At 45.9% G+C, this 15,236-nt stretch overlaps 1 protein-coding gene across 3 annotated transcripts in view; it reads left to right on the forward strand.

Annotated features, from left to right (window-relative positions):
- Nucleotides 1-3,401: 3,401 nt before the first annotated feature.
- Nucleotides 3,402-15,236, forward strand: part of IQGAP2 (IQ motif containing GTPase activating protein 2) — a 284,603-nt gene continuing 272,768 nt past the window's right edge. Inside the window, exon 1 of one of the 3 annotated variants that reach the window (XM_029216538.1) lies at nucleotides 3,402-3,730. In XM_029216538.1, coding sequence (XP_029072371.1) covers nucleotides 3,685-3,730 — 46 coding nt within the window. In that variant the 5' untranslated portion in view covers nucleotides 3,402-3,684. Of the gene's footprint in view, nucleotides 3,731-3,758; nucleotides 4,412-15,236 lie in introns of those variants that run through there. The other 2 variants (XM_029216541.1, XM_029216540.1) reach the window with 2 other exon arrangements.

The raw sequence follows: 15,236 nt of genomic DNA on the forward strand, positions 1-15,236 counted from the left end.
TCCTTTTCAGCATCACTCTTTTTCTGGGACAGGAATGAGTTAGAAAATGTTAACAACCCAAAGTCTCCTAGGACTTTGAAAAAGGCTTTAATGATTTCTTTCCTTTCACTTCCTCATGCCTCACTTCTTTGGGTGATGCTTTGAAAGCACATTGGTCACTATTGTGGTAAAAATGTAAAAATGATCAATAACATGATATTATTGGAAAATGACCAAATCATGTCAAAGGTGAATGGAATGGTGCATGCCGAGATCTTTACTCAAACATACTTTTAAAATCCTGTTTGATGCTCTTGATATGAATAATCTGTTATTGTTATAAAAACAAAATTGCGTTTTGTCAAACACCTCATTTCAACTAGTTAGAAGGAGAGAGACCTCTGAAAACAATCATTTTTTAAATAATACTGCTTTAAAAATTGTTTTACCAGGTCTAGTAGTTTTCCAGTGTCATCTTTTGTTTTACATTAAAGAAAAAACACTTCTTGCTTTATTAAAAAGACATTTTTCACTAGACGGTGTCAGTTTTTGTTTTAATATTCCTGCAAGCACAGTCAGATGGCAAGGTAAGCTGGCACATTGCATTTATTTGAATCACCCTCCAATGTCCAACCCTAAGAGAAAAATAGCCCCAAATTCTGCAGACAAGTTTCTTTTCTGAGATTCTGCAAAGAAGTGATCTGTGAGATAGCAGTTACCCAGTGAATGCAGACTGAAATCCCAAAGATTCATTTCAGCACTTGCAAAATAAATCAGGAGCATTTGCTTTTACAATTTCTTCTTAGCGTTAAGTTCTCCATAGAAACGTTAGCCACGACAGAGTTTTAAAACCTCCCCAGAGCCTTCAGAGAAGAGCTGACCAGCTGGAACATGAACTTAGAACTACTCTCCTGCAGACCACCTATTTTTGCTTTAACCTTCACTTTCTACCATTAACAGATATTTACTTTATTTATTACATTTGGTGATATCTATATGTGTCGATGACACCAACTTGTTTGTATTAAAACTACCCCTTTATCACACTGGCGTCAATCAACCTCACTGAAGCTCTCCTTACTTCCCTCTTCTGCTTCTGCCAGAGCCCCTTCCACCAGGTATCAGCACCTTCCAGCTGCCCCACTCAAATCCATCCTATAACCTGCTGCAAGAGTCCCCTTCCCTATACTCCCTTGCATCATGCAGCTCCCGTACCCCAAACCTTTGAGCTCTCAAATGCTTCTGTGATAATATCCCGTCCTCTTTGCCCATATTCAGTGTCCTCCATGATCTGATACCAGCTTCAAATCTCCCACCCTCAGCCAACCTCATGCCCCACTCCATTGTCCCTTGTCCTTGCCTGTCCTCCAGGAGTAGGCGTTCTCCTTCCAACTCTTCTTCAAGGTCTACCTCAAACCGTATGTTCAAACCCTATCACCTTCCTTGACCATTCCAGTTTACAGTGACTTTCCTAACACCTCTAAATACATAGACTACGCACTTTTTCTTTTTTCTTTTTTTTTGTCTACACCGCACAGCATGTGGGATCTTAGTTCCCTCACCAGGGATCAAACCCTGGCCCCTGCAGTGGAAGCTCCAGAGTCCTAACCACTGGACCACTAGGGAATTCCCTAAACTACCCACTTATTTGGGTCCTAAATCATACACTCATACTGAAAATTGATATGTGTGAGCTTTAATTGTAGTACTTAATACATGGAATCATAGAGGTGAAATGAACTTGAGATATCTGATTCAACATGTCCAGAAACACAGGAAATTCCCCTTGAACATGCCCCTGTCTGAGTGAACACTGACTGACAGGGTGCTGTGCCTCAAAATGTGGCCATTTCACCTTTGAATTGCTCTTATAAAAAGAGGCATCTGCTTATTTATTTATTTTTGGCTGCATTGGGTCTTTGTTGCTGCACACGGGCTTTCTCTAGTTGTGGCGAGTGGGGCTACTCTTCCTTGCGGTGAGCGAGCTTCTCATTGCTGTGGCTTCTCTTGTTGCAGAGCATGGGCTCTAGGTGCACGAGCTTTAGTAGTTGTGGCACGTGGGCTCAGTAGCTGTGGCTCACAGGCTCTAGTGTGCAGGCTCAGTAGTTGTGGTGCACGGACTTAGCTGCTCTGCGGCATGGGGGAATCTTCCCAGACCAGGGCTCAAACCCGTGTCCCCTGCATTGGCAGGAGGATTCGTTAAGAATCCACTGCGCCACCAGGGAAGCCCGAGGCATCTGCTTTTTAAGGGAGAAAAGGCCCACTCAGCCCATTCCAACCAGGGGAGTGGGATAGAACCTCCTTGCTCTCCCATGGGAAGACACTTCCCTGAGTCCAGCTGAGATGCCTCGTGCTTATTTTCTAACATTACAGGGGAACTTGTTAGAAATGCAGATTCATGAGCCCCAGTCCGGACCCAACTGAACTGGAAACTCTGAGGGTGGGCCCCCAGAATCTGAGTTTCAACAAGTTTGAGAAGGACTGCAGCTCCCACGTGAAATGGAAACCAGCTGGCCACCCTCTATCTTTGCAGACTACAAAATGGTTAGTGTCACTATGCCACCTTTTCTCCAAAGAAATCATCTCTTATAACTCCAATTAGTTTATTTAGGCAGCCAATTATTTTATTTAGCAACCCACACATTCCACATTTGACAAGCAGGTGAGGACACGGGTTTAGAAGAGTCCACATTCCTCCAGATCTTATCACTCTGAGGCACAAAGAGAAAAATAGCTCCAGGTGACTGCATGAAAACAAAACAAACCCCCCCCCCCTGAAATCTTTAAAAACTGCCACAGGTAGTTTAATTTCCTTAAAAGCTAAGCCGGAAAAGGTTTTTGTGGTGTGCGACCCCAGCTGGGCTGGGCGACAGTTCTGTACTTGGGGGAGGGCAGCGGGCCCAAGGTGATCCGAGGATGACTTGCAGTTGTGTTTTGAGTGGTTGCTCGGCGAGTGTTTATCTTGTCCCTACAGCAAACACACACTCTCAGTTTCTGGTCATGAAAGGGGAACCCGGTATTTTGTAGACAAGGAGTCACAGAAGCAACGTTCGAGGGGAAAAAAGAAAAAAGAAAAAATAAAAAAAGTCAGGGCGCAATCTCCCCAGACGAAAAGGAACCACGCTGTTTGTCCTTCTGTAACTGAGCAACACCCTGGGCGGCTGGGGCTGGCTGTGTCTTCTGCGGTTTTTCTTGCTCTTCTCCGCAGAGGTTCACTTCCACCCTCTAAACGCTCCACAAGTGAAAAAGCAGGCGGGGCGGCCGCGGGCCCCAGTGGCAGGGGATCCCGGCCCAGGGCCCGCGCAGCCCCTTCCTCCAGCCGCGGGGCCGGACAGGGGCGGGTCCAGGCGGCCGGGCGCTGCGCCCCGCGCACGGTAGAGGTCGCTGCGCCGCGGCGCGCGCTCTCACCGCGGTGGATAACGGGGCCGGGCCGTAGGAGAAAGGAAACCTGCCCGGGAGGCGGCGGCGGCGGCCCGGAGCGAGCGAGGGAGGAGAGTTCACTTTTGCTCCGGTGTCAGCGCGCGGCGGCAGCAGCGGGCGCTGACGAGGGAGCACCGAGCGAGCGGGGCGCCCATCTCGGGGCGGCCAGGGGAGGGCCGCGAGAGGCCGGATACTAGCGCGCCGGCTGGGCGCGGAACGGCGAGCCTGGCCAGCGAGGGGAGCCGCGGGGGGCGCGCCGCGTGCGGGCCCCCGGAACCGCGCAGGATGCCCCACGAGGAGCAGCCGTCCCTGCAGAGACCCCGCTACGGCTGTAAGTGCGCCGGGCGCGCGGGGTTCCACCGGCCTTGGGGAGCTCTCTCCCTAAGGGAGGGTTGGAGAAACCGAGGGAGCCGGGTGCGCGCCGCGGAGGAACCGGAGGGCAGCGGCTGGGTGGCTGGCAAAGTTGGGAGCTGGAGTTGCAAAGGCTAGTGAGCGGCGTCCTCCCGCTCTCCCCACAAATTCCTAATCCCCAGCTGGCACCCCAATCCTCTACCCCGCACACCCCACCGTGGCGCGAGGCAGAGCTGGATCTGCGCCCCGGGACACACCAAGTTAGGCGTTTAAGGGTATCAGGTGAGGAGCCCTCGGAGCTCCTGGACGTTGCCGGCTCGGGCCAGGGGGTGGCGTAAGGGACCCTTTTCTTCCAACTCAGAAGGGGAGCAAAGTTTGCTGTGGCTGCAGGTGGGCTCCGCAAGTAGTGTGCCCGCGCATTCTGCTACTAGCAACGTCGGCTTTCCTGGAAGGGGCGGTGTTTCCTCCTACCCCGCCCCCTCGGGCTTCACCTGGGCCGCAAAAGCCAGTTTGGGCCCCACAGGTGGGAGTCCTTTCCTGCTGCGGCTGAAAGGGGCACCTCGCCCATCCCCCCCATGCGGCGCGCGGGAGGATTGCAGCCGGGACAGGACGCGGCGCTGGGCTCCCCGGGATCCGGTTGGAGCCGCGTGACTTGAATGAGGTAGTGTCGATTACCCAGCCAGGGTCTACCCTCGGAAAGAGGTTGCTTTGGCGGATCTTGAGTGGATAGAGCCAGATTAGAGCCAACCACATGGCTTCATGTGCAGAGTTCAGAGTCTTTACCAAACATGTGTCAGGAAGTATTTCCTTTAAAACAAACAGAAAGTTGGCACACTCTCTCAACAGGGTTGGCCCTGTCAGTGATCCCTGTGGCGGATCACAGGTTAATCTTTTGCCCAGGCTGGCCTTGGTGGCAGGGGTACCAGGTTTGGGTTAAGATAGTGAACCCTGCTGCATGTTTTGTGGTTCTGGCTGGTTGTGAGGGCCACAGGCTTGCCTAATAAAGGGGAGTAGTCAACGTGCTCACCCTCCCTTTCCTCCCCGCCAGTCTTGGAATGGAGCATCAGAGATGAGAAGTTAATTTTCCCAGGTGACCTTTTCTGTGTCAGCCAGTGAGGAGGCAGCCTGAGGAGTCAGCTGCAGCCTCTGTACTCTAGGGAAATGCATTTAACAAGTAACCCGGCCCTGCCCTTTGCAGCCTTAGTTTGCACTTTGCCTAACCAACACAGAGGGCAGAGTTCCTTGCAGTGGGATGTGCTCATCCAGAGTGGTGTCAACCATCTTCAGATAGGTGAAAGTCCTTTATGTGTCAGGCTCCCAGAATGTATGGTAGCTTCACTGTGTCAAATTATAAGATGGCCACAATGTGTAGAAACTAGGCGAGTATGAATTTAAAAATGCGTTTTGATATCACATTTTAAACCATGATCTGTTTGGTGTGTCGTCCCTCACTAGTTCAGTGTGCTGGGCAAACTTGCAGTGCTTGCAGTGCATTAATGTGGCATTTCCATCTGTTTCCCTGCGTGAGCGTCTGTGGTGGCGCTTGGTTTTCATTGAATGCACCTGTAGTTTTAGAGCGCTCTTAGAAGCGGCAATCTAGGAGATTCAGATCCCACAAGCATGAAGAGCATTGCACATCGGCACATAGCCCCTTTTTTTGGACATTCTCGTCCAGCTTTTCTCACGAGTCTGGTGTAATAGGTGATGTGCCATCTTGTTGGAAGTTATTTTGTGAGGTGTTACTATAGAACAAAGATGAAATATTAGCTCACTAGTGTAATTCTGCAGAGAAGATATGGAGAACGGAAACGGTGAAGCTGCTATACTAATTTAGACGTGAGTAGAATATTATATTACAACCAGAGTATCTTTCTACAATCAAAACTAAATTTAATTGAAAGTTATGTATAGGTATGATTTGAAAAATCATTTTTGTGCTGTTGTAACAAACTGTGATGTATGTGCCAAAGGAGTTCTGAAAACACGTTGCCACCATGATCTGTCAAAAGTTTTATTCCAGTTACTTGAGAGTTAAAAAGACCAGCGATAGCAAAGAGGGGCTTTGTGACTAGACGTAGATGATTTCACTCATCACTGATGATCCAGTCAGCATTTAAGTGGCTCCTGTGGGTCAGTAATCAATATGTCTGTGGCAGGAATTGTGGTTTTCTACCCTCTGCAAAACTTCTTTCCTTTCATGAGAAACGTTGTAAATGACGTGCTTCACTATTTGCTTCTCTTTAAAAGTGTAGCATAAGCCCAGCATGGGTGTGTTTATGTGTGTGTTGCAGGGGAAGGTTCTGGCTGATGCTCTGAGCTTTTGACTGATGCTCTGGTCTGCACGGTGAGATTTCTGAATCAACTGGTAACTGGTGTGTTTCAGTGGTCAACACAACTAAGCCTCTTATCCCTTTCCCAGTACTAGAAATTTAAGTTCTGAACTGTTAAATTCAGGTGTGTAAAACAGGATTGAGGGCTTCCCTGGTGGCGCAGTGGTTGAGAGTCCGCCTGCCGATGCAGGGGACACGGGTTCGTGCCCCGGTCTGGGAAGATCCCACATGCCGCGGAGCGGCTGGGCCCGTGAGCCATGGCCGCTGAGCCTGCGCGTCCGGAGCCTGTGCTCCGCAAGGGGAGAGGCCACAGCAGTGAGAGGCCCGCGTACCGCAAAAAAAAAAAAAAACAAACAAAAACCACAGGATTGAATACATCTGTGTTTAGGGCAGCTTGGCTCTAACGGTCTATCAGTGCTTTCCTTTGGAGGCAGAGGGATGTATGCAGTGTTGCCCTGCAATGCTGTCTGTAATAGACAAAAAGTCAAGTCCCTCCTACGTGCACTAATGTTTTGGTTGAGCTTTTCAAAAGGTTCTTTCAGGTCACCAGCTAAAGTGTTATTTTAGTATGCCTTTAACTTTAATTACACATGCCCTTAGCCCAAATGACTTGTTTGGGAGAGTTTAAGCTTGTAATATCCAGTTTGTTGGAGAGTTTAGTGTTGCTTAAGCTGTTAGCAAACGCCTTTTTTTCTCTAGGGAACCATTGGTTTGCTTTTGCCCCTCACCTTCCACTCCATAAGCTTTTCAGCAGCTCATTTTAAGCAGATCTAATGCTTACCAAGTCTTCACGGTAATCAAAAGAGAAACAAAGGCCACTCAACTTCTGATCTGAGTCAGGTAAGTCCTACAGGTTAGGCACTTAAGCATGGGGTGTGGAATTTAAGTTGGTGAATTTACCAAGTGCTTGTGTGTTTCACGTGCTGTTATTATGACCTCTGAGAGGGCCAGGGGTTTTCCCGAAGCTGAAACCCCCTGATACTGTCTCAAAACCCCACAGCTAGCTGGTGACAGAGGGAGTTTGGAAGCCAGTGCTGTCAGACCCTGAAGCCTTTTCTCACTGGCTGTTGCCATTTGCCTCTCTTGACTCATCAAACGGGGCTTCGCCCCTCTTTTCTCTCTGTTTCAGGTGTTTGTCCTGATTTTATCAAACTGCAGAAACCTGTAGCCATTTGGATAGTGTGCTCTTTTAAAAGAAGATGGGTGGTATTCTCTCGAGTTTAATTTGGTTGTTTTACCCCTAAGGAAAATTATGAAAGAATACATGGGCTTTTTGTAGAGTACATCTAGGCTTCATTAAAACATTCTATGTGTATGTAGAGACATCCCATCTCATTGTGAGGCACTGAAATGAAAGGCTTTTCCATAATATAGCTGCATGCTCCAGTGATTCCAAATAGGATAATTTGTAAAACACACTTTATTACATATACTGGCCATGCCTTAAAGTCTAGGGCTGATGAGAAATCAAGCGGAAGTTTGCAGTGGGTTGACTGACCAGTGAGCCGAGGCTTTTTCACCTTAGTGTTCCATTTCGTTTTTCTCCCTTGAAAGGCAGAATGGCGTCAGTGAAGTGGCAAAAGCTTTGGTGTTGAGTAGATCCTATGAAATCCTGACTTGGCCATTAACTGCCTGAGTAGCCTTGGGGTTTCTCTTATACCTTGAAGGATGGTGTTTTCCATTCCTGTGACAGTGGCTGGTGTGGTTCCTTGCACATAGTGCTAAACACATTGTAGTGACGTCAATCAATTGAGCACCTAACATGTACAACACATTGCCGATGAAGGGAAAATGACTGAGATGGTTACAGCTTTACAGCTTATAAGAGAATCTGGAAGATGAAGAGTAATGCTTATACTTTTACTAGTGTACTTCCAAGTTCTGTGGAAGTGTAGACACGAGAGTGACGGATTTGGGTGGGGAAATGCGAAGGCGTCATGAAGGCTGTGACCATGACCTGGAGGGAGGTCAGAGGGAAAACTGAAAGGCGTTCCGTGTATTCGTTGCATGAGTATTTTGGTGGGGATGATGCTTAGGAGGTGTGGATAGGTGCTGTGGAAAGGAGGTGTAGCCAGAGGGGAATTTATCATGGAATCCTTTATTTGTAGGCAACAAAAGGCAGAGCTGTCCTAAGAGTAGTTTAATCTAGTCTCTCACTGAAGTATCTCGCTCTTTGAGAGGTCTTTTTTTTTTTTAACTTTTCATTAGAGTTTATTGGCAAGTGACCTGTTGAAGTGGGAAGGGTGGGTGTGCTTGGAATGCATGGGGTTGGAAAGAGCAGGAGGGTGGGTGAGGTTTGGGGACGTGTGCAGCGGGGGGTGCCTTCTCTCTCGTTGCTCAGAAGACCCTTCACCATGCTTCTAGGTTGGGGAATTCTTTTTACTGCCAGGTTGGTTCTGCCAGATAGTTCCACTTGGGATAGGCTAGAAGTAAATCATGATGATGCTTCTGGAACTGGTGGCATCCAACGAATACAAAGAGAGGTAGGTCTGGACCCTCACCGGAGCCTAACAGACTCCAGCCAGGGAGACAGACAGCTAACTCCAAACCATTTCAGAATGTAAATTCCCTGAAAACAGGTTAAAAAAAAAAAAATGGTGTAGTTACAGCAGGGCAAGGACAGCGAAATTATCTAGGGAGTAGGGTTTCTTCTCCCTCTTTTTTTCCTCATACTCTCCATTACTTAATGACAATTTTGACTTCTCAAATTTCACTGGAGATTTAGGGCAGTCACAGGAGAACATCTCAGTTTGGTTGAAAGTGGCTAATGCCGAGTTTCCAGTTCATTAGCAGGTCCTCAGATTTGACTACACTCTCACTGGACTCTCCCTTAACTTTACAATCATGGGTTGTGCATGGCCCTTCCTTCCAAGGTGACCAAAGGCACTGACAGCTGTTTCTCTGGTCAGTGCAGTGGCTTTGCTGGAGCAGTTCCTGGAGCAGCAAGGGCTGTAGAGCATCACCTGGGAACCTGTTGGAAAGGCGAATCCCCTGCCCCACCCAGACCTCCTGAGCCGGGCAGTGTGTGTTTGGGGGTCCTACAAGGGCTTCTGATGCACTGCTCTAGTGCAAGGGTGAAAAAGCATCCCTAATACACAGATTACCCTCTCCACAGTGCTTGCAAGTTTTTGTCATGTAAGTAAAAACACGTGAGCACGTTACCAAATGCTTTATTTACAGTATGCCTTGTGTGTTTGATTTGAGCACACACATGCATGGCATACAAACCCTGGCATTGATTTCTGTACAGGTTTGTGTTTATTTTATAGGATCTGTTTCGGTATGGCATTAAGGTTGCTTTTCTCCCTTCTGGGAAACAAATGTGATTTAGAAGATAAAGTGCCAAATCTCCACTAACTAGGGATTAAGTGACATCAACTCCCCAAGGATCTCTAGGGGGAGGTGGTGCTCTTTGGAGCCATTGGGAAGGCTGGGTGAGCTGGGGAACCTGTTTGTGGAATAAGGAAGGTCCCAATCCTGGCCATTCTGGACTTTAATCCTTGCAGGGCGGGGCCTGGACAGTAAGGGTTGAAAGTTGTCTCTTCCCTCCATTTTTTTTATCCAGGACAACTTCAAGTGTTCTTCATTCATTCACAACTTTGAGAGCAGTTGAGTATGTTAGCAGAGATACTATCTGATAGGAATTAGTGCACCTAGGTCATGCCCACATTACAGAAAACTACTGATCTGTTTATTTTTCTATTGATTAAAGATAGGGGGACATTCCTCTGATTTTTTTGCTTAGGATCCCCAAAGAGGACTTTTAATTGTTCTGCTTTTTCCATTACTCCTGAATCTCTAAAGAAGTACATTTTTATATCATTTTTTGCACATTAAGGCAGATTAGTTCCTGATAATTTTGGCTCACTTCTCATTTTATTGCCAGTATGAACTCAGTCTTACATAATGTTAAGGCAGATCCTTAGTCATCTTCATATAAATGGACTTGATTTGCATGTGATTGAAGCAACAGATGTTTGAAATACTTAAGGAATGCTTAGGTTCAGTACCTAGCTGGTAACCTGGAACCCTGGTACCTAGAAGACACTCAGTCAATATTTGCTGTTGTGACAGATTTTGCTTAAAGTGTCAGCACTGCACTGTTGGTCTGAATGAGGAACTTGTTTCTATTATCTGTTAAATTAAAGATAATCTCAAGAGTTTGACTGCCAGGCAAATATTTAATGTTGAGTTAAATTTGCTTTCACCCTCTGTGGAACCTAGGCAAGTTATTTTAATTTCTCTGTGCTTCCGTTTCCACCCCTCTAAAGTGTAGATGGGAAAGTGCATGCTCAGAGGGTTAAATGATTCAATGCACATTCAGAATGTGTCTCCATAGTGCCTGCACTTGACTGGTGGGGGAGGGGTGGCAGTAGTATTGCCCTCATCTCTGCTGCCCCTTGCCTGTCTCCCCACCTCCTTGCCCTCTTCTCACTTTAACAGAAAGTGGATTTAAAATCTTGGCCCCGTATATGTTTTTTAAATTGAGATATAATTGACATAAACATCCCACGCTTTCTTGAACGTATATACTCAACCGGAAAATAGTTATCTATGTGGAAGTGGAGTCAGTCTATCAGTTTGGGTGGAGATCAAATTCTTGTTCATGTATACTTAAAAAAAAAACCAACTAACATGTTCTTTTGCTGACCGTTAACAAATAAAGTTGGATGGTGGGTTGGATTTCTGTGCTGCATTGTTTTATCATCTTAAAAGTGGTTGTGGAATTGTCACTAGCATACCTGAGTGAGGAATTATTCTGCAGTTAATAAGCAACCTGTTGTCTCATTTCAGGGTTAAGTTGATCATAGCTGCTGCAGCTGGTTTGAAAGCCCAAGGGTTTGTGACACTATCGAGATAGGAAGGAGCTGCTTGAAATAAGTGTTAATCTTCATGCCTAATTCAGATTGTGGAGTCTGGCTTCGATGAGAGCGTCGTCCAACCTTCTAGTCAACCTAGTACTGTGGGGATTTAGCAGGGGGTTGAGCAAGAGGAGGAGGAAGTGTGCTGGGTTCATTTGACGTCCCTCAGGATCCCTTACTGCCTCTAGAAAGATAGTGAAACTTTAGGTTCATGGGCCAGTGAAGCTCAACTTAGAGGAATAATTGGGATATTGGAGCCATTGGATGTAGAGAATCTTCACTGCTTCTTGTGTCCCCACGTTCAGATTACTCATTCATTCTGCTCTTCCCCCTTTCTTCTACCAGGGTTTTGTTTTGTTTGTTCCAGGAAGTTTCATACAAATGTTTCCTATCGACCCTTCTACTCCTCATCTCCCCCAGAAGGGAGCATTGGGGTCAGCCAGACTTGGCTGGTTCCTACCTGGGTCCCTGGGTATGTCGATCGCTTCCACATTCTTTGCCTCGGCCCTGGGCTGACCAGGCAGGCTTCGCAGGGTTGGGGTAAGGGACCCGGCAAGATGTCAGTCACATCATCAGCCTCACGGAATAAGAGTTCTCCGTTCACCCACCCCCTAAACTCTGCTCCCCCCGTATCCAATCCAGAGCCTTGCTCATACTGCACTCTTAGGAAGTTTTTCCGAGAAATGGTCATTACATAGCTAACACAGATAGGCCCTCACTTCCGTTCTGTTTCTACTAATGGTTTTTATTTTCCAAAGGAAAAAAATTCATTTAAAAAGAATGAGGCCTTCTTTCTAGATTAAAATTATCCAGTTCTTAAAATTACCTGAAATCTATACCATACTGCCTTAATCCTTGTCCATTTTTATTTCCTTTATGCTTTTTTAAGGCCTCTTCCCCCTCCCTCCCTCAGTTTTTTTTTTAAAGATTCAGTTGTAGTATTTAAAGTCATAAAATTTAAAATATATAAAAAAAATAAAGAGAATGTATAAAGATACAGTTATCTGTCCATGAGAACCAGGGACACATGAGTCCTTTCCTTGCTTTGGCACTGATTCTGGGGACAGTTTCAGAGCTTTCCTCCTCAGTTCTGCAATAGAATATATGCTGTTGTTGGTTTGAATTGACCAACAGTTTGGAAGATTGTGCTTATGTATTATTCTTCAAAGTAGACTCCGGTTGTTAACTTTGCACATTTGATTAGGTGAACTCTGAGAAAGAGATGGAACTTATAATGTGCTTCTGTGTAGTGGTTTTGAAATCTTTGAAAATGTGTACCTTGGATCTGTTGAGTAGGACAGACAAAATCCAGCAACCAAACAGGGAAGATAGACTTAACCTATGTACTCATGAATATCTCTAGAAGGTTATGCAAACATCTTTTTAGAGGTTACCTTTGGGGAGAGAGACTGAGGGCAAGGGTGAGAATATTATTTGAATTGTTTTTACCATGTATTACCTTTCAAAAAATAAAGCAAATGTGCTTTGAAAAATATTGTACTACATTGGGACTTCCCTGGTGGCACAGTGGTTAAGAATCCGCCTGCCGATGCAGGGGACACGGGTTTGAGCCTTGGTCCAGGAAGATCCCACATGCCGTGGAGCAGCTAAGCCCATGCGCCACAACTACCGAGCCTGCGCTCTAGAGCTTGTGAGCCACAACTACTGAGACCACATGCCATAACTCCTGAGCCCACGTGCCACAACTACTGAAGCCCGCACTCCTCGGGCCCATGCTCTGCAACAAGTGAAGCCACCCCAACGAGAAGCCCATGCACTGCAACGAAGAGTAGCCCCCCGCTCACTGCAACTAGAGAAAGCCCACGCACAGCAGCAAAGACCCAACACAGCCAAAAATAAATAAATAAATAATAAAAATAAATTTATTAAAAATTGTACTACATTGATGACTCTGAGAATAACATGGATAAAATAGAACAGCAATAAAATCCATGAGGGTCACAACTGTGTCTTTTGGTCACTGCTGTATCCCCAGTGTCTGGCATTATAAGTCATTCAACATGTCAGCAGTAGTTCTTTCTAGGTAATGAGATTTTTTTTTTTTTTACATCTTTATTAGAGTATAATTGCTTTACAATGGTGTGTCGGTTTCTGCTTTATAGCAAAGTGAATCAGTTCTACATATACATATGTTCCCATATCTCTTCCCTCTTGCGTCTCCCTCCCTCCCACCCGCCCTATCCCACCCCTCCAGGCGGTTACAAAGCACTGAGCTGATCTCCCTGTGCTATGCAGCTGCTTCCCACTAGCTATCTACCTTACGTTTGGTAGTGTGTATATGTCCATGCCTCTCTCTCGCTTTGTCACAGCTCACCCTTCCCCCTCCATGTCCTCAAGTCCATTCTCTAGTAGGTCTGTGTCTTTATTCCGGTCTTACCCCTAGGTTCTTCATGACATTTTTTTTTCTTAAATTCCATATATATGTGTTAGCATACGGTATTTGTCTTTCTCTTTCTGACTTACTTCACTCTGTATGACAGACTCTAGGTCTATCCACCTCATTACAAATAACTCAATTTCGTTTCTTTTTATGGCTGAGTAATATTCCATTGTATATATGTGCCACATCTTCTTTATCCATTCATCCGATGATGGACACTTAGGTTGTTTCCGTCTCCGGGCTATTGTACATAGAGCTGCAATGAACATTTTGGTACATGACTCTTTTTGAATCATTGTTTTCTCAGGGTATATGCCCAGTAGTGGGATTGCTGGGTCATATGGTAGTTCTATTTGTAGTTTTTTGAGGAACCTCCATACTGTTCTCCACAGTGGCTGAACCAATTCACATTCCCACCAGCAGTGCAGGAGGGTTCCCTTTTCTCCACACCCTCTCCAGCATTTATTGTTTGTAGATTTTTTGATGGTGGCCATTCTGACCGGTGTGAGGTGATACCTCATTGTAGTTTTTATTTGCACTTCTCTAATGATTAGTGACGTTGAGCATCCTTTCATGTGTTTGTTGGCAATCTGTATATCTTCTTTGGGGAAATGTCTATTTAGGTCTTCTGCCCATTTTTGGATTGGGTTGTTTGTTTTTTTGATATTGAGCTGCGTGAGATGCTTTTAAATTTTGGAGATTAATCCTTTGTCAGTTGCTTCAAAAATGGTTTTATACTTAGAAAAGTTAGAACAGTTACCCCTTACTACTCAAGATACAAAGTTATTGTTAGCTGTGAACTTTGCCTTGAAAAAATTAGAGTCTGAAAAACAGGTCTGTTATTATGGGAAGGATTCAGTGGAGATCTAATTTTCTAGGGTGTCTGTGTGTGTGTGCGCGCGTGCGCGCGTGCGTGTACATGCGCACATGCTTGTGTGAGAGACAGAGATTGAAAGGCTAAAGTGTTGAGAGGTCCAGGATGCTCTAGTTAAGCTGTTGTAGTTGGGATCGAGATGATGAGAGGTTGGATGAAAACCATAAAGATAAGCAAGGTGAAGTAGGGAGCAGTGATAGGCAAAAATCCCAGGTGGGCAGTAGCTAATCAAAGTTTTTAAAATTTGTGAAGGGAAAGTGTGTGGGAAGCCGACTTGTAAAAGGCAATGGGTCAAGAAATAGTGTTCACAGTGAAATAAAGGTGGTTGACATAAAAGCAGGGAATTATTCTCCTGACTCAGGAGAACTCTCAAGAGCCTCACCGAGGTAGACCACTCATTATTTTTTTATTCAACAAGACGTGCTGGATGCTGTGTGTATGATGGAAGTTACCCGGGGCTTGTAGACTAAATACCTTCGGTAAAGTGTGAGCAGAGCCTTATATAAAATGGATAAGAAGCTTCGGAGTGTCCCTGAGCTGGAGATGGCATTTGCTACTTTCACCACTCAAATGGGGAGGAAAACATTTGTGAACAGTACACAGACAGAGCAAGGTGAGTCTCCCCCTTGGAAGCTGCCATCATCCCCTGAATTATGTTGTAAAACTGAGGTAGCTGGAATGGAAGTGTTGTCACCCTGGAGGGATGAGAGTCATGGGGCACTGTGATGGCAAGGGCAGTGTCTAGCATCTGAGGGCTTAGGTGGAGGTGCCACTTACTGTATGGCATGGGGTATGGCTTCTCTGAGCTTCCGTCTACACATTTGAGAAGTGGGTTTATGTTTACCTCAGAAGGGGTGTGAGGTACGGGAGATTGCTCTGAAAACTGTTCAAGTGTTATATATGGGTGGTGTGGGGTAATTTAGCTGCTTACATGAATACCTCTTTCAGGTAGTCCTATTAGTGTTGAAAAGGGCTCATCACTCTATCGCCTACCTCAAAGGCAGTGCCACTTCAGTTTT

This window comes from Monodon monoceros, unplaced genomic scaffold, assembly GCF_005190385.1.
Source record: "Monodon monoceros isolate NGI ecotype Baffin Bay Population unplaced genomic scaffold, NGI_Narwhal_1 Super_Scaffold_12, whole genome shotgun sequence".
NCBI lineage: Eukaryota > Metazoa > Chordata > Mammalia > Artiodactyla > Monodontidae > Monodon > Monodon monoceros.